The sequence below is a fragment of the Bolinopsis microptera genome, chromosome 13 (genome assembly GCF_026151205.1).
Source record: "Bolinopsis microptera isolate Bmic1 chromosome 13, MBARI_Bmic_1.0, whole genome shotgun sequence".
Lineage (NCBI taxonomy): Eukaryota > Metazoa > Ctenophora > Tentaculata > Lobata > Bolinopsidae > Bolinopsis > Bolinopsis microptera.
The window spans coordinates 7,008,122-7,026,935 of NC_087084.1; the positions used below are offsets into that span (position 1 = coordinate 7,008,122).

At 43.5% G+C, this 18,814-nt stretch overlaps 2 protein-coding genes across 3 annotated transcripts in view; one reads left to right on the forward strand and one right to left on the reverse strand.

Annotated features, from left to right (window-relative positions):
* The window catches only part of LOC134824954 (calpain-7-like), a 106,240-nt gene that overhangs the window by 59,213 nt on the left and 28,213 nt on the right, over positions 1 to 18,814 (reverse strand). Inside the window, exons 10-13 of the mRNA XM_063836981.1 lie at positions 18,219 to 18,291; positions 17,544 to 17,654; positions 16,023 to 16,149; positions 15,694 to 15,803 (exon numbers count right to left, since the gene is read on the reverse strand). Of these exons, the coding sequence (XP_063693051.1) occupies positions 15,694 to 15,803; positions 16,023 to 16,149; positions 17,544 to 17,654; positions 18,219 to 18,291 (421 nt within the window). The remainder of the gene's footprint in view (positions 1 to 15,693; positions 15,804 to 16,022; positions 16,150 to 17,543; positions 17,655 to 18,218; positions 18,292 to 18,814) is intronic.
* Positions 2,914 to 4,758, forward strand: LOC134825248 (probable serine/threonine-protein kinase DDB_G0280133). Of its 2 annotated transcripts, XR_010161521.1 has the most exons (3): positions 2,914 to 3,046; positions 3,301 to 4,013; positions 4,173 to 4,758. XR_010161521.1 is itself a non-coding variant. In XM_063837398.1 (2 exons), exon 2 carries the CDS (start codon positions 3,549 to 3,551, stop codon positions 3,945 to 3,947), a length of 399 nt encoding a protein of 132 aa, XP_063693468.1. In that variant the 5' UTR covers positions 2,914 to 3,046; positions 3,301 to 3,548; the 3' UTR covers positions 3,948 to 4,758. The 2 variants fall into 2 exon arrangements, 1 of the variants encoding a protein (XP_063693468.1); XM_063837398.1 differs by having other exon boundaries at positions 3,301 to 4,758.

The following is an 18,814-nucleotide window of genomic DNA, read 5'->3' on the forward strand; positions in this document are numbered from 1 at the left end:
GACATTGGCGGACTCGGACGGACATTGGCGGACTCGGACGGACATTGGCGGACCCGGACGGACATTGGCGGACTTGGATGGACATTGGTGGACATTAGCGGACATTGGTGGACATTAGCGGACAAACATTTTGAGGACTGAAGAGTACTGAAGAGTACTGAAGAGTACTGAAGAGTACTGAGGAGGATGGCTGAGAAGGATGGCTGAGGAGGATGGCGGAGGAGGATGACTGAGGAGGATGACTGAGGAGGATGACTGAGAAGGAGGAGAAGGATCAGGAAGACCCAGGAGGAGGAGGAGGAGGAGGACCCAAAAGGAGGACCTAGGAGGAGGAGGAGGAGAACTGAGGATGATGACTGAGGAGGAGGAGGACTCAGGAGGAGGACTGAGGAGGACTGAGAAGGAGGAGGACTGAGGAGGATGGCTGAGGAGGATGGCTGAGGAGGATGACTGAGAGGGAGGAGGAGGAGGAAGAGGAGGAAGAGGACTGAGGAGGAGGAGGAGAAGGACTGAGGTGGAGAAGGAGGACCCAGGAGGAGGAGGACCCAGGAGGAGGAGGACCCAGGAGGAGGACCCAGGAAAAGGCCCCAGGAGGTTTAGGAGGACTGGGGAGGAGGAGAACTGTTGAGGACTGATGAGGAGGACTGAGGACGAGGAGGAAGAGTAGGAGGAGGACTGAGGAGGGGAGGAGGAAGAGGACTGGGGAGGATCAGGAAGACCCAGGAGGACCCAGGAGGAGGAGGAGGAGGAGGACCCAGGAGGAGGAGGAGGACTGAGGAGGACTGAGGAGGAGGACTGACGATGACTGAGAAGGAGGAGGACTGAGGAGTACTGAGGAGGATGGAGGAGGAGGATGGCTGGGGAGGATGGCTGAGGAGGATGACTGAGGAGGATGACTGAGAGGGAGGAGGAGGAGGACTCAGGAGGAGGACTCAGAAGGAAGAGGAGGAGGACTCAGGAGGAGGACTCAGGAGGAGGACTTAGGAGAAATGAGAAGGAGGACTGAGGAGAACTGAGGAGGAGGAGGAGGAGGAGGACTGAATAGGAGGAGGAGAAGGAGGGGGACTGGGAGAGGACTGGGGAGGAGGAGGACTGATGAGAAGGATGAGGAGGAGGACCCAGGAGGAGGAGGACTGAGGACCGAGGAGGAAGAGGAGGAGGATGAAGAGGAGGAGGAGGACCCAGGAGGAGGAGGACTGAGGAGGAGGAAGAGGAGGAAGAGGACTGAGGAGGAGGAGGAAAAGGACTGAGGTGGAGAAGGAGGACCCAGGAGGAGGAGGACCCAGGAGGAGGACCCAGGAAAAGGCCCCAGGAGGAGGAGGAGGACTGGGGAGGAGGAGAACTGTTGAGGGCTGATGAGGAGGACTGAGGATGAGGAGGAAGAGTAGGAGGAGGACTGAGGAGGGGAGGAGGAAGAGGACTGGGGAGGATCAGGAAGACCCAGGAGGACCCAGGAGGAGGAGGAGGAGGAGGACCCAGGAGGAGGAGGAGGACTGAGGAGGACTGAGGAGGAGGACTGACGATGACTGAGAAGGAGGAGGACTGAGGAGTACTGAGGAGGATGGCTGAGGAGGATGGCTGGGGAGGATGGCTGAGGAGGATGACTGAGGAGGATGACTGAGAGGGAGGAGGAGGAGGACTCAGGAGGAGGACTCAGAAGGAAGAGGAGGAGGACTCAGGAGGAGGACTTAGGAGAAATGAGAAGGAGGACTGAGGAGAACTGAGGAGGAGGAGGAGGAGGCGGACTGAATAGGAGGAGGAGAAGGAGGGGGACTGGGAGAGGACTGGGGAGGAGGAGGACTGATGAGAAGGATGAGGAGGAGGACCCAGGAGGAGGAGGACTGAGGACCGAGAAGGAAGAGGAGGAGGATGAAGAGGAGGAGGAGGACTGAGGAGGAGGACTGAGGAGGACCCAGGAGGATGGCTGAGGACTGAGAGGGAAGAGGAGGAGGAGGAGGACTGAATAGGAGGAGGAGGAGGGGGACTGGGGGAGGACTGAGGAGGAGGATGGAGGACTGAGGAGAAGGATGAGGAGGAGGACTGAGGAGGACTGAGGAGGAAGAGGAGGAGGATGAAGAGGAGGAGGACCCAGGAGGAGGACCCAGGAGGAGGACTCAGGAGGAGGAGGAGGAGGACTGGGGAGGAGGACTGTTGAGGACTGATGAGGAGGACTGAGGACGAAGAGGAGGAGTAGGAGGAGGACTGAGGAGGGGAGGAGGAAGAGGACTGAGGAAGATCAGGAAGACCCAGGGGGAGGAGGAGGAAGAGTAGGAGGAGGAAGCATCTAAATGTTATTTCCATTTTTGTCCGTTTTTGTCCATTTTTGTCCGTTTTTGTCCGCTCTATTTTTTGTCCGTTTTGAAAATATAGGGTACCGAACGGACAAAAAACATGATCCCCCCTATAACAGCAAAAATTGATCATTTTATTTAGCAATTTAGGTGTCCATTTATGTCCGCCTATGTCCGCCTATGTCCGCCTATGTCCGTCTATGTCCGCCTATGTCCGCCTATGTCCGCCTATGTCCGTCTATGTCCGCCTATGTCCACCTATGTCCTGTCCTTTTTGGATTCTATGAGACAAGCGGACATAGACGGACGTGACACCCCCCCCCCCCCCCACAGTCGATATAACCACAGTCGATATAACCTTCATAATAATTATTTTTAATTTCTTTTTGTTTTATTCTTTTTTGGGATCGGAGCCATAACTCTGGACTTGTTCTGGCATTCCTAGTTACTAGTACAAGCAGGAACCCGTATAACCCTAAATGGTGTCAAGACTCAAGAAAATAAAATAATTATTACCTATTTAATTTAATGTATCAGTGTAGCATTGTGTCGTAATTCATATACTAACGTTTGTCAAAAGTTGTTCATATATCTATTTAACTAATAACTAATTCCTCAAAAAAGAGCAGGATGAATATATCAGGATGTGTGGCGGTAATAATATTAGTAATAGCAATGATGCTACTTTACACTGATAATAGCTTGTCAGAAGCTTACACAGACTCCCGGAGAAGAAGCAGTGGAACTGCCTACACGTAGGGAGAGTTTTATTAATTAGTTGTTCAATTAATTGATTGATTTAAATTATTTAAGATCAAATAGGGGGGGGGGGGGGGGGACTTTACAATTGAAATATAAACTTGATCTTTGAACAAAATATGCCATCCTACATTTTACTCATTACCTATTCTGTTTTCTTATATATTTTCTAATTATTCGTCTCATTCAAACCGTTCATCACCATTTAATACGTAACGCATTTAATTAATTAATCAATGTAATTAATTAGGGACAGGAGAAGAGCTTCCTACGATTCAAGAAGACGTACATACGATTCACGAAGACGATCATTCGACGATTCAAGAAGACGATCAACCGACTCAAGAACACCCTCATACAACAGGAGAAGGGGGCATATAGATAATAATACAGGCTCCTCGGGTAAAGTACCCTGGAAAATAGTGGCAGGAATAGTGGGTGGAGTAGTCGCGTTATTCCTGTTGTACTGTTGCTGCAAAAAAATGCAGGAATCTAAATATGAAGATCATGTGGGAGCATCATATGGAGCATCTCCTACACCGGCACCAGGCGGATCATTCCCTTCTCCAGCACCAAGTGAAGCGTATCCAGCACCAAGTGGAGCGTATCCAGCACCAGGTGGAGCGTATCCAGCACCAGGTGGAGCGTATCCTCCACCGGCACCAGGTGGAGCGTATCCAGCACCAGGTGGAGCGTATCCAGCACCAGGTGGATCATACCCTCCACCAAGTGGAGCATACCCTCCACCGGTACCAGGTGGAGCGTATCCTCCACTGGCACCAGGTGGAGCGTATCCAGCACCAGGTGGATCATACCCTCCACCAAGTGGAGCATATCCTCCTCCGGCACCAGGTGGAGCGTATCCTCCACCGGCACCAGGTGGGGAATATTCAATGAAACCACCGTCTTACGATGAACTTAACATCCCTGGAGACAACAGTCAGAGTAAAGATACACCTCCAGGTTACTCACCAGAAATAGATGCCAAACCTCGATTTTAAACAACTCATTCTTGATACTAAAGCGAAGGTGAACCATATTTTTTAAACACACGACAGTGATTAACCAATCAGCTTCCAGGCTCCAGCATTGAATTTGACTAACATGAACCCAATATCACAGAACCAGGACCAGGACCAGATAAACCCTCGTTCAAATTCCCGAAGTTCGAATGATAATTCCCAGGACCACGAACAGGACCAGGACCAGGACCAGGACCAGGACCAGGACCAGGAACAGGACCAGGACCAGGACCAGGACCAGGACCAGGACCAGGACCAGGACCAGGACCAGGACCAGGGTCCGGAATATGGAGCGGATAAGCCACAAGTGGGTAGTTTAGACAGTTAGTCTAAACTTTCACTCTTACAAACTGGAAAAAACAAACTCAGGAAACTTGATCTAAGATTCGGGCTTCCATAGATCAGTCTTGACCATGACAATAATAGAGTTTTTTAGTATAGTGCTATGGTGTAGGAAATTTAGTGAAAAAATGTAGGAAAATTTGGTTGATATTTAACTATCAGTGCTTTACGTTTTTACATTTGATTTATCATTGAATTTATAAATTGATTTAAAAGGTACAATGGGTAACTGCAGCTGATCTGCCTAGGAGGTACTGAATTTAGCGATATATTTTTAATTAGTTTGCATGTGATCGTGAATAACTATAACTTTACAAGATGTTATTTCTATTATCGTTTTATCTAATCAGAGGGAGTTTTTCTTGTACTTAATGGTCTACCGAAGTCGTATGTCGAGCTTTATTAAATTAAACTAAGAACAATATGCCCAAAAACGGTTTTCCTATATTTGGATATATGCCAAAATTGAATAGCTTTCAGCCCATCAATCGTTTATCTAAATCAACTGCTAAGAATGTTAAAGCTTAAAAAGCAGTATTAATACTCCTTGCGTCCAAGATTGGAGCTCCTCTTGTATTTACGAAGGAGCAATTGGCTATATATTCCGCTCAACGTCTCAATGCAAATCGGCAACAAACATTTGTAACAAAAATCTGTCATAGTTCTCGAATTTCCCTGCATAGTGCTGTGAATATCCCGTATACCCGAAACGGCACCGGACACACAAATCTTACCTCTCCGGGACCGAGACGTACCGCAACAGTCAGACTATAAAAGGATTATACATTTCGAAGACTGATTACAATTGTCATGTCAGACTCAGATCGTCAAGAACCTCACAGCAACTCTCTACTCTCGAAACTACGCCGCCTTTTTATGAAAAATTCTTTAAGTTCTGGAGGATGCGAAGGATGTTCTAAACATGGGTCCCAACACGAAAGTATGGTATTCATTTTTCGCTGCCCTTAAAAAATGACCGGAGAAAGGTCTGGACACCGAAAATGATGGTAGACTTAGAAAAAAGACCTGAGGGCTGAGGTATATCGACGTCGATGGACCTATTTAATAGTACGGTGATATTAATTATGTTTTACAGCGGTTTCGTGGATTACTTCTGATATTGAGATTATTTTAATTTTATTTAATTAAACGGATAGATGTGTGGGAATAAAACGATCTGTTTAAGTTTTTAAAGGAAAGCTAGAAATGTCTATATTGCAAAAAGGTTCACTCATGCATTACAACTGAAATCTAAAATATGTAAAAGAATTTGATTTTATTGACCAGGAAATTTGTCTGATAAGTCTGTTGAAAAAAAAACGGTGTTTTATAAAACGGTGTATTCATTTCGCACTCTGTTACTGGCCGAATAAACGCAGCCCTAGCTAATCAACCATGTATGGCTGTATAATCTACAAGTTCAACCAAAGTTCTTGACCAAAATATCAGAACACTCCACCATAGCTTCATCTATAAAGTTATCGGCAGGAAACAAGTGCTTAACATAAGAGCAATGCCCTCCGCAAGCAAACAACCAGAAGCACAAGTTAGGGTCCCTCTCCATCACCTCTATATCATCTAAATCTATCGGAGCAGTAGGATCATCATCTGCATTGATAACAATTAAGGGCCGTGAGAGAGATGATCTTTCAATCTTTTTATGAGGGGAAGTTTTGTTGATGTAATCTTCTTCGTCTTGGAATGCACCCTCTGCTAAATGAGAGAGACCAATCTTGTAAAGTTGATGCACATCGTAGGGTTGTTCCATTGACAGTGAGGATAAAACTTCGAATCTTTCCTTGCCAATCTTTTCATACACTTGTTGGGCAAACTCTTCGTTCCCTTTCTTTCCGACTACCAGTAAATTCTTAGTGTACTTAGCCCATGGTTTCACATAAAGGGAGTAATTGGGGTCAATCATCATCTTCTTGTTGGCTGATTCCGCATTCCATTGTACACTGTGAATTACCCCTCCAACAACACTAGAGTTGACTTCAGTGGATGTAAGATAATCGACTATACAATAGCCTCCAAAACAGTCCCCCACCAAGAGTATCGGTCGGTCTTTAAACATTTCTTTCAGATAGGTGACTATAGCTCCAACCTCATTATATTTACCGTATGGTAGGCTGAACTGAGGGGTCCTGAAAGGGGTGTTGGATCTGCCTCTGTAGTTGCACATGTAGATATCTCCGTAGCCTGAATTCAGGTAAGATGCGCACAGAGTCTGCACTTTTGTGGAGTTTGTATGCTCGTTTCCTCCGGGAAACACTAAGATGATGGGTTTGCTGGCATCGGTTTCCTTGATAGGTGTGTCGTGAAGCTCCATCTTGTCCAATCCCACAGCTCCACCATCGTAAAGATCTACGATTGTCCTGGTGGTTTTTAGTTCTGGGGATTTCTCATATTTGGTTCGATAGGAAAATGCAAAGAGTGGGTTTAAGGCAGGTAATGGTGTTTTTACCAGTTTTTTAGCAAATCTGGACTGGTCCCTGACTGCACTTGCTAGGGATCCTTTTCCAAATATTTCAGGCACAGCCCAGTGCTTGAGAAGCCAATGTGTTTTTTGAAAGGTAACTCTGGCCATGAGGTACTGTCAACCTAAAGCGGGATATGGAATTAACAAATTTTATCTTTTAATTGATAATTATCAAATTAGATAGAAGGCGCAAGGACTTGTCAAATTTATCTATATTCAGGATATGGCAGGTACTCCCACCCGCATATTTGTTGTTTTGTTCTGACACAACAACCGTAATTATTTAAGTATTTAGGACAAGGCTGCAGCAGATAAGATAAGAACAGTAAATAATCATAATGTAAAATATTCACAACATATGTTAAACTAGCCCCAAACTAAAGAGGCTCCCAAATAGTGGAAACTGGAAACCCTAACTCTCCCTAAACTAAACTAGCCCCAAACTGAAGAGGCACCCAAATAGTGGAAACCGGAAGCCCCAACTCACCCTAAACTAAACTAGCCCCAAACTAAAGAGGCACCCAAATAGTGGAAACTGGAAGCCCCAACTCACCCTAAACTAAACTAGCCCCAAACTGAAGAGGCTCCCAAATAGTGGAAACTGGAAGCCCCAACTCACCCTAAACTAAACTAGCCCCAAACTAAAGAGGCTCCCAAATAGTGGAAACTGGAAGCCCCTACTCACCCTAAACTAAACTAGCCCCAAACTAAAGAGGCACCCAAATAGTGGAAACTGGAAGCCCCAACTCACCCTAAACTAAACTAGCCCCAAACTGAAGAGGCTCCCAAATAGTGGAAACTGGAAGCCCCAACTCACCCTAAACTAAACTAGCCCCAAACTAAAGAGGCTCCCAAATAGTGGAAACTGGAAGCCCCAACTCACCCTAAACTAAACTAGCCCCAAACTAAAGAGGCTCCCAAATAGTGGAAACTGGAAGCCCCAACTCACCCTAAACTAAACTAACCCCAAATTAAAGAGGCTCCCAAATAGTGGAAACTGGAAACCCCAACTCACCCTAAACTAAACTAGCCCCAAACTAAAGAGGCACCCAAATAGTGGAAACTGGAAACCCTAACTCTCCCTAAACTAAACTAGCCTCAAACTGAAGAGGCACCCAAATAGTGGAAACTGGAAGCCCCTACTCACCCTAAACTAAACTAGCCCCAAACTAAAGAGGCACCCAAATAGTGGAAACTGGAAGCCCTAACTCTCCCTAAACTAAACTAGCCCCAAACTAAAGAGGCACCCAAATAGTGGAAACTGGAAGCCCTAACTCTCCCTAAACTAAACTAGCCCCAAACTAAAGAGGCACCCAAATAGTGGAAACTGGAAGCCCTAACTCTCCCTAAACTAAACTAGCCCCAAACTGAAGAGGCTCCCAAATAGTGGAAACTGGAAGCCCCAACTCACCCTAAACTAAACTAGCCCCAAACTAAAGAGGCTCCCAAATAGTGGAAACTGGAAACCCTAACTCTCCCTAAACTAAACTAGCCCCAAACTAAAGAGGCACCCAAATAGTGGAAACTGGAAGCCCTAACTCTCCCTAAACTAAACTAGCCCCAAACTAAAGAGGCACCCAAATAGTGGAAACTGGAAACCCCAACTCTCCCTAAACTAAACTAGCCCCAAACTAAAGAGGCACCCAAATAGTGGAAACTGGAAGCCCTAACTCTCCCTAAACTAAACTAGCCCCAAACTAAAGAGGCACCCAAATAGTGGAAACTGGAAACCCTAACTCTCCCTAAACTAAACTAGCCCCAAACTAAAGAGGCTCCCAAATAGTGGAAACTGGAAACCCTAACTCTCCCTAAACTAAACTAGCCCCAAACTAAAGAGGCTCCCAAATAGTGGAAACTGGAAGCCCTAACTCTCCCTAAACTAAACTAGCCCCAAACTAAAGAGGCACCCAAATAGTGGAAACTGGAAACCCTAACTCTCCCTAAACTAAACTAGCCCCAAACTAAAGAGGGTCCCAAATAGTGGAAACTGGAAGCCCCAACTAGTGGAAACTGGAAGCCCCAACTCACCCTAAACTAAACTAGCCCCAAACTAAAGAGGGTCCCAAATAGTGGAAACTGGAAGCCCCAACTCACCCTAAACTAAACTAGCCCCAAACTAAAGAGGCTCCCAAATAGTGGAAACTGGAAGCCCCAACTCTCCCTAAACTAAACTAGCCCCAAACTAAAGAGGCTCCCAAATAGTGGAAACTGGAAGCCCCAACTAGTGGAAACTGGAAGCCCCAACTCACCCTAAACTAAACTAGCCCCAAACTAAGGAGGCTCCCAAATAGTGGAAACTGGAAGCCCCAACTCACCCTAAACTAAACTAGCCCCAAACTAAAGAGGCTCCCAAATAGTGGAAAATGGAAGCCCCAACTCACCCTAAACTAAACTAGCCCCAAACTAAAGAGGCTCCCAAATAGTGGAAACTGGAAGCCCCAACTCACCCTAAACTAAACTAGCCCCAAACTGAAGAGGCTCCCAAATAGTGGAAAATGGAAGCCCCAACTCACCCTAAACTAAACTAGCCCCAAACTAAAAAGGCTCCCAAATAGTGGAAACTGGAAGCCCCAACTCACCCTAAACTAAACTAGCCCCAAACTAAAGAGGCTCCCAAATAGTGGAAACTGGAAGCCCCAACTAGTGGAAACTGGAAGCCCCAACTCACCCTAAACTAAACTAGCCCCAAACTAAGGAGGCTCCCAAATAGTGGAAACTGGAAGCCCCAACTCACCCTAAACTAAACTAGCCCCAAACTAAAGAGGCTCCCAAATAGTGGAAAATGGAAGCCCCAACTCACCCTAAACTAAACTAGCCCCAAACTAAAGAGGCTCCCAAATAGTGGAAACTGGAAGCCCCAACTCACCCTAAACTAAACTAGCCCCAAACTGAAGAGGCTCCCAAATAGTGGAAACTGGAAGCCCCAACTCACCCTAAACTAAACTAGCCCCAAACTAAAGAGGCTCCCAAATAGTGGAAACTGGAAGCCCCAACTCACCCTAAACTAAACTAGCCCCAAACTAAAAAGGCTCCCAAATAGTGGAAACTGGAAGCCCCAACTCTCCCTAAACTAAACTAGCCCCAAACTGAAGAGGCTCCCAAATAGTGGAAACTGGAAGCCCCAACTCACCCTAAACTAAACAAGCCCCAAACTAAAGAGGCTCCCAAATAGTGGAAACTGGAAGCCCCAACTCACCCTAAACTAAACTAGCCCCAAACTAAAGAGGCTCCCAAATAGTGGAAACTGGAAGCCCCAACTCACCCTAAAACCACGAATATCTAACAAACTTACAACCGGGAGCCCAACCGAAGTTACAGATTCTAAATTTATTGTGACATAGGTACGTTGTAAATGAATTGCTCCTGCATTTCCCCCTTTAAATCACATCACACTTAGAAACGATGCTAGGTGTAGTGGAACTTCTACTGGAAACAGTCTGGAATGTTCCTAACTCCACCACCGCTGACATTAGATACACATTTAGTGTCCAGCAAAGTAACAACCATGCCACATGTAAAAATCACTGAAGCGGATTTACTGCATCGTGATTCTAGAAATGTGGAAGTACCAGTTCTCATTTTATATGATGACGACTCCCACGGGAGGGTTCGCAAACTACGTCAGCGTTTTAAGGCAGGAAAGTTTCAAAAATGGCTGAAATACTTAGTTATTTCCACACGACGTCAATAGTGGAATTAACATTGATAAAATGGCTGCAAAATAAATAACACTGCGAAATAACCACACACCAATAATTGGCACAAATAGTTCCATTTTAATCTGATCAGTTCCTCGGCATATTATTTCCGATGTGTTTTCAAAATTTGGCGACTGAAGGGGATTTCTATGCTTCGGGCTTTAGACATATAATACCAGAATAGACATATAATTTAGACATATAATTTAGACACATAATTTAGACACATAATATCAGAATTTACTGTAAACTACTAAACTAGCCATGAGAAATACTTCTGTTTTACGATGCGTGACGTCACTAAACTAGTATGCGTGACGTGCGTGTTGTCACATCATGTGAGGTACTTGCATACTTCGTTATTTTCAGATGCGTTTAACACGCCGAGGTTTTGGGTTTGGGCAGTGTTGGGGGGGGGGGGGGGGGGGGGGGGGGTGTGTAGCGGGTTAGTTAGTTACGCACAGTGTTAACCAACACATACTGTTTAGAGTTTAGAGTTAACTAGCTAGCCAGGATTACACCACAACACAGAACCAGTAATACCCGCAATATGTTCATTATATGCAAGCCTCTTGATTTATATATCAACTGTATATAATGAGGAATAGTTTTGCGACGTGTCGTGACGTGCGTGATATTTAGTGTTTTGTATAGTTACATATTAGTAACAATTAGTTACATATTATAGTGGTGTTGGCTTGTTTCGGAGGGTGTATCCGATCTTTTATTAGCTTAGACTCTTATATAAGCTCAAGTAGCTTATATAAGGATGAATCTTTCAGCTGAAACTTTTTCTCTGCTTGAAAGGTCATAAACGTCAAACATTCAACGACAGACTTTGTTTCAATTTTAATTACATCAAACCGTCCATATGACTGTAACAGTGTAACAATGTGACAGTTTCTCTCATTCCAGCTTGAAACAGACTGGAGAATGGCTCGTTGACCCTCCTCGTGTTGTTTCATATGTTGCTAGAAACCCAATTCATCAAATTACATGGGGATCAAAACATGTGGGGGCTTGAAGAAAGTCTTACATGGGCATTATCATGTGGAGCACCATATTTGTTTTGACACGTTACTGTGATCCTGGCTATTCATTGGCCAACACTGGAATTGTTCCGTCCCTCGTGACGTCAATTACCATGCCAACCGGGGGTCCACTAGACCTTGGTGTGAATGGTAGAGCCTCTCTCGTCGTCATACCTTCAAAAGTAACACTAGGTTGACCTTGCTGAGGAGTAACCCTGCATACCTGTGACCAGTGAGCTTGCATACCAGCGCGTGCCAGAGCGTCGTAAGGACTGTGAAAGAAGTGCGGTTGTTTGCAAGTAGAGACAAGGGACCGTTACCTTGACCACCAGGTTGCTATAGGAGACAAGGGATCGCTACCTTAACCACCAGGTTCGGCCAAGTTATTCAAACAGGTCAGTTATTTTGTTGTTTATCCGCTGTTTAGTTGTAGATTTAAACCAAAAAAGGAGATTTTTATACCACCATGATTTAAACTATGATTTTATTTAATAGTTGCACGTACTCAAGAAAGATTATTTATTTTGTAATCAATTTGTAATCGTTTAGTGAAATTATTAAATTAGAAGCCCCCAACCATATCGTTATAATAACGATCATCCCTTAAAAGCCAGTAACGGTTCTTTTGCGATAGTGTAAACGCGATAGCTAGCTCCATCCAGCGACAACTAGCGCTAGTTGTCGCCATCCAGCTAGCTATCGCGTTTACACTATCTCAAATGAACCCCAGTACTACTTACCACTACTTACCACTACTTACCACTACTTACCACTACTACTCCATGTGTAGCAGGATGAGGATACTATCAGGATATATGGTGGTAATAACAGTGACAATAGCACTCCTGCTACTTTACACAGATAACGGCTTATCAGAAGCGTATATATCAGATTCTAGGAGAAGAAGTGCCAGTAACGTTTACTCGTAAGGAAAGTTTTAGTAATATGACACATTTGAAATTGACACGTGACAGTAATTCTGAGATTTGATTGGTCGATGCTGGAAGCTGATTGGTTAGTCGCTGTCACGTTTCCCCACCAGATTACCAAAATCAAGATCTAGTAACCAGTTTCCAATTTGTGACAGATAATCACTCAACCGTTGCATACTCGATTACTAGCTGGTTACTAGGTTACTAGCTGGTTACTAGGTTACGAGCTTGTTACTAGGTTACTAGCTGGTTACTAGGTTACTAGCTGGTTACTAGGTTACTAGCTGGTTACTAGGTTACTAGCTGGTTACTAGGTTACTAGATGGTTACTAAAGTCACGTGATTCCACCCAGTGACCGACGGAGATCATCCTACTATGATCTCTCCAGGCGGCGGTCCTCAGATTCCAGGAAGCGGTCAGACTCTGCTCCTCCTCCTGGTGCGACAAGTTACTCTGACTCGAGAAGACGGTCCACTCACACTGACTCCCGGATACGAAGCACCGACAAATCGTTAGTTACATTTGAAGCTAGGATCCCTGTTTTATTTCTAGAAAAAAAAGGGTAAAATTTATGTCAGCAATGGATAATATTATCTTTTTGGACCATTTTGGCCCCATTTCACAATATTCAAAAGTATCCAGATATTCTGTAAATTCCTCTGTAAATTCCTCTGTAAATTCCTCTGTAAGTTCCTCTATAAACACTAACAGTCCCAATTTTCACCTTTCAGTTTTGGAGAGAGGAGAAGATTGTCCTACGACAGCTCAACCAAAAGAATAAACTACGATGATACCGAACATGCTTTAAATCCAGTGCAAGTACTGGGCCTAGGCATAGGAATACCCGTTACAATATTTGCTTTCTGGATATTATGCTGTATAATTAAGATGTGCCAAACAGATCCAGCGCAGCACAACCCCGCTCAATCCTCCCAGCGTTACTCAAACCTTTGGTTTAGCAGAGCTTATGGTTTTGAACCGGATCCAAGTACGGATCCAAAGATCACAGTAAGTGAATCAAACTCCACACTATCGGATAGAGATGAACCTGATAGTGACGTCACAGAAGATAAAAGTGACGTCACAGAAAGTGATCTGCTAAAACCAAATGGGGTGCATTCCACAAAGCAGCCACCGTCTTATGCGGAGACAAGCTTCACAGAGCCCACAGATCAGGGGACTTCAGAGAGAAGTGACGTCACAGAGAGGCGTGACGTCACTAAAAGAAGTGACGTCACAGATAAAAGTGACGTCACAGATGCTTCTCCTCCACAGCCAGGATATAAGAAACCTTCAACACAGATCTCGGATATTGACGATGGACCGCCTTCTTATAATAAACTATTTAAGTCTTGAATTTAGTGGAGAGATGAGACTGAAACTCATTAATGGAATTCTAAATCATACACTTGTTTTTTATTGAAGTAGCTTTGAGGATTTTTTGGATATTTTCTAAGGTGTTCGAGCCCTCCAATCACCATATTAACAATATACGTCTATTTCACTAGTGTTCGGACACTACCCATACGTTCCCACTTGTGTTGAAGATTACTGTATAAAACGTTTTCTTTGTTGATAAGTAACGGAATATAACATTAGATCAGGCATTTATATCTTCAAATTTTGCAATCAGGACAAACGCTGAACCAAATTTTAATCCAAAAGATGCGAATATAATAATATTTTCATATCTTAATTGAAATAAAACCCATCACCAAGATAGAATGAGAACAACAGAATGGCTGTTAGTGATGACAGTGATAACAGCAATCCTGCTATTCTACTCAGATAATAGCTTATCTGAAGCTGTCACAGAACCCAGTGGGAGAAGCAGCAATTATTATATACAGTACGATAATTTATTTGTAAGAAATTTAAATTGGAGTAATATGTTTCGGATCTGAAAGTTATGTCTGAGTTTTATGCCAAGAGTCCTAAGTCCTTGTACTTGTAGTTGTATTGAATTTCCAGATTAACGCTAACATCATAGATATACTCCTTGAAACTTTAAGATTACTATACCACTCATATTCTTAACCCTGTTCAATCAGGGACAGACGACCATCTGGCCGGTACGACTCGCGGCGACGCTCACGGAAGTCTCACTACAACTCGAGAAGGAGGTCTCCACAACAGCAAGGCTGGAGACCACCTAACTCAGAAAAGGACCCCAGAGAGGGAGCACTTCACCTGGAGACCTCGCTGATGATACTTCTAGGGTTGTTTACTGGAGTGTGTTTACTGTTTGTTTCCTTTAAATGGCTCTGCACGGACTACGAGGAGTCGGATGAGTATGATAGTCCAGTTCCCGCACATCACATGCCAGTTAGAGATCCTCCGCAAGCAACCCGGGCCCCTCCGCAAGCAACCCGGGCGGCTAAACTGACACGGTCCTCAAGCCTTCCAGCAGCCAGTGCCGCTAACAGGGCAGGCAAAAATGTGCGGTTCTCGGGGAGTCTCAAAGAAGATGTTACTCGTGACTCCGAGCTACCGGGCCCTTCTGGCATCGATACCACTGCACATTGATGTGATGCTTTGCACCTTGTACGCATTTCATTGCCATCGTGAATCACCGGTAAAAACTAATCCAGTGACGTACAACGGAAGCCCTGAAGGGCGCCCTCAGAGGATTGTGCCAGTTTGCTGATTTTCCCTTTATTTTGAGAGAACAATTATATTTTTATAGCATTGGAAATTTGTATTTTATACATAGACTTTGTAATTAAACTTTGTACATAGATCTATAAATAGAATTTGTACATTATTTGATATCATGTGAAGCAGTATCTAAATACTATTATAATTACATCAATAAGTTGACTATTATAGCTGAGGGCTTTGTTTACGTTACCTGTTTTATAAACGTTTTATATTCAATTTTGATACGGATTCAAACGTGCGATAAATGCATGAATTTATGTGTTTATTTGTAATACATAATAAAATATACATACATTTTCATAATATATTATTCGAGCGATTACCAGTTTTAGTTATAAAGCACTAACCCAAGTAGCCAACTTAAAAGGTAAGTTGGTACCCAATACCCAAATTCTCACAAAAACCCCTCACAAGACCCCTCACAAGACCCCTCACAAACCCCTTACAAAACCCCTCGCAAACCCCCTCACTACTCACAGCGTAAGCGTGACATTCAACAAGGCCGGTCCTATCGCACTCCTCCTTGGAGAGAGCTCCTGTAGCCACCGTCATCAGGACATCTCCCGTCCTGTGTCCATCCAGCATTCCTGACATACCATGTGTTAATCAATCAATTAATTAATTAATTAATTACAATAATTAACTTAATTTACAAATGCATCGGTATGTTTTGGAGGATTTATTTGTGAAAATGATAGTTATACCTTGGGGGAGCGACCCATAAAAAGTTTTCTTTGTACAATAAAATATGTAAACTATATATTTTGTGTACAATTCTAAAAAAGCTCTAACAACAGTAGACTCACGAAGATAAAGACTGTCAGTTATCTTAGTTTCAGTTCTCTTGACATTCACCCGCTCCGGTATCCAGCCAGTAAGCGCTGTTAGATCCACGTTGCTGGAGGAACCCGGGAAATCGTACCCTCCCATCACCTGGAGAATTAGTACATTAGTACATTAGTACATTAATACAGGGTTCGCCAAAAGTCAGTGGGCATACATTGGCCTTAATAGCTCCACCATGTTTTATATTTGAAAGCTGTTGCTTTGCAGATGGCATACTGTATTTACTGGTTCGAGGATTCCGGCGTCAAAATTTGAAAATTCGAATATTTTAGACCACGCCCATTCAATATTAAAACACCTATACTGTTTTCTCTGAACATGTTGAACGCCTAATTTTTTCAGAGACGGTAGAGTATTAAATGTTGCATATGATCTGAAAAGATGAGGCAAAACAGATTAGAAATGACGAAGTTATCAAGCATTTTCTGTATCTCGTTAAAAAAATTGACTGGGCGATTATGTGGTTAACGGGTGGTTAACGGGTTCATCTAATCACGTGATTAGGTAAACCAATCACCTGATCACACGTAATGAATAAACGCGTTATGCTTCATATCTCGGTCATCTGAGAAGCTACAGTTCTAATTTTTTTAAGGACAAACGTAATTCGAATGGCCAAACACAATTCAATAAAATTTAGTTCGATCCGACTATCCAAACTATCAAATAAATGCAAAAATGAACCTTCATTTGAAAAAAATGATCCCGAATATTTTTCGATTTAACAAATTCCTCGAACCAGTGGTACAAATTCCTCATACCAGAAAGAATTATTTCAATTGGGCAATCAGTGACTGAGCTATTAAGGCCAACGTATGTCCAGTGACTTTTGGCCCACCCTGTACATTAGTACATTAGTATATTAGTACATTAGTACATTAGTACATTAGTACATAAGAGCATTAGTACATTAGTACATTAGTACATTTGTACATTAGTACATAAGAGCATTAGTACATTAGTACATTAGTACATGAGTACATGAGTACATGAGTACATTATTACATGAGTACATTAGTACATGAGTACATTAGTACATGAGTACATTAGTACATTAGTACATTAGTACATTAGTACATTGGTTATAAACACGAACTTCTCCGAAATAGTCAAATAATAGTTAGCGAAAAAATGTTAAAAGTTTAGCAACTTCAGCTCTTTATAATCTCACTTTTTTGTTTGGAGCAAATTAAAATCATGCACATTTTTCGGGATTAAACCCAAAAACCATGAACTTTTTCATGATCAAAGTCCGGAGGCCATGTATCCCTACCTTGAGATAAGCCTTCTCGAGGAGTGACATGTATCCCTACCTTGAGATAAGCCTTCTCGAGGAGTGACATGTATCCCTACCTTGAGCTATAGTTACAGTTGTTAGGTTACAGTTGTTAGGTTACAGCTGTTAGGTTACAGTTGTTAGGTTACAGTTGCTAGGTTACAGTTGTTAGGTTACAGTTGTTAGGTTAAAGTTGTTAGGTTACCTTGAGATAAGCCTTCTCGAGGAGTGACACCCAGAACTCGCTCTTGTTGGAGCTGTAGGAACACAGCAAATCTCCGTGTCTATCCGTGGGGAGGTAGTCGTCTATAGTAACCTGTAAAATGTTTAATAATACAGTGTTGTTTATATGTCACCTGTGACAGAGGGAGTTGTTTATAATTTGTAGTGTCCCTTTATTTCTTTCATTCTTAAATTAAATTGTGCTGTTTTTAATTGCAAGCTATCATTCGGGCGTCACGTACAGGTGACTAAACAAATCCTCCTTCCGGTGTGTGCGTACAACATAAAGTTTACATGTTACACGTTACACGTCACACGTCACACGTCACACGTCACACGTCACACGTCACACGTCACACGTCACACGTCACACGTCACACGTCACACGTTACACGTCACACGTCACACGTCACACGTTACACGTTACACATCACACGTTACACGTCACACGTTACACGTTACACATCACACGTCACACGTCACACGTCACACGTTACACGTTACACGTTACACGTTACACGTCACACGTCACACGTTACACGTCACACGTCACACGTCACACGTCACACGTCACACGTCACACGTCACACGTTACACGTTACACGTTACACGTTACACGTTACACGTTACACGTTACACGTTACACGTTACACGTTACCTTTCTATAGACTCCATTTAACCAGAGTCGGACGACGTATTTCCCGCTTGGATTTACAACTGGGAAGCCTTTCCTGAAATATATGAAAATCATAAGAGAAATATATGAGGACTAAATTCAGTTCCCCTTTTCTTTACCTTTTCCTTTCTTTAATATTTTTTTTTAAACACAAATTGTCGATCAGTAAACAAGCAGATAAGAAACACGCCTACAGTTGCAGTCCACCATGGTGGCACCACGGTGGCACCATTTACTCACGCCTGGAGACGTCGAGACTGTAGCCGTGTTTCTTATCTCTTTGTTTGGTGATTGACAATTTTTGGTTTTTTAAATGATGCGCTACAAACCTATTCTGGGGGTAGATGATATTGGTGACGATCTACAAACCTATTCTGGGGTAGATAATATTGGTGACGATCTACAAACCTATTCTGGGGGTAAACGATATTGGTGACGATCTACAAACCTATTCTGGGGGTAGATGATATTGGTGACGATCTACAAACCTATTCTGGGGGTAGATGATATTGGTGACGATCTACAGACCTATTCTGGGGGTAGATGATATTGGTGACGATCTACAAACCTATTCTGGG

Excerpts from the sequence above, each read along its gene's own strand:
- LOC134825248 (XM_063837398.1), top strand. The coding sequence starts at position 3,549 with ATGAAGATCATGTGGGAGCATCATATGGAGCATCTCCTACACCGGCAC.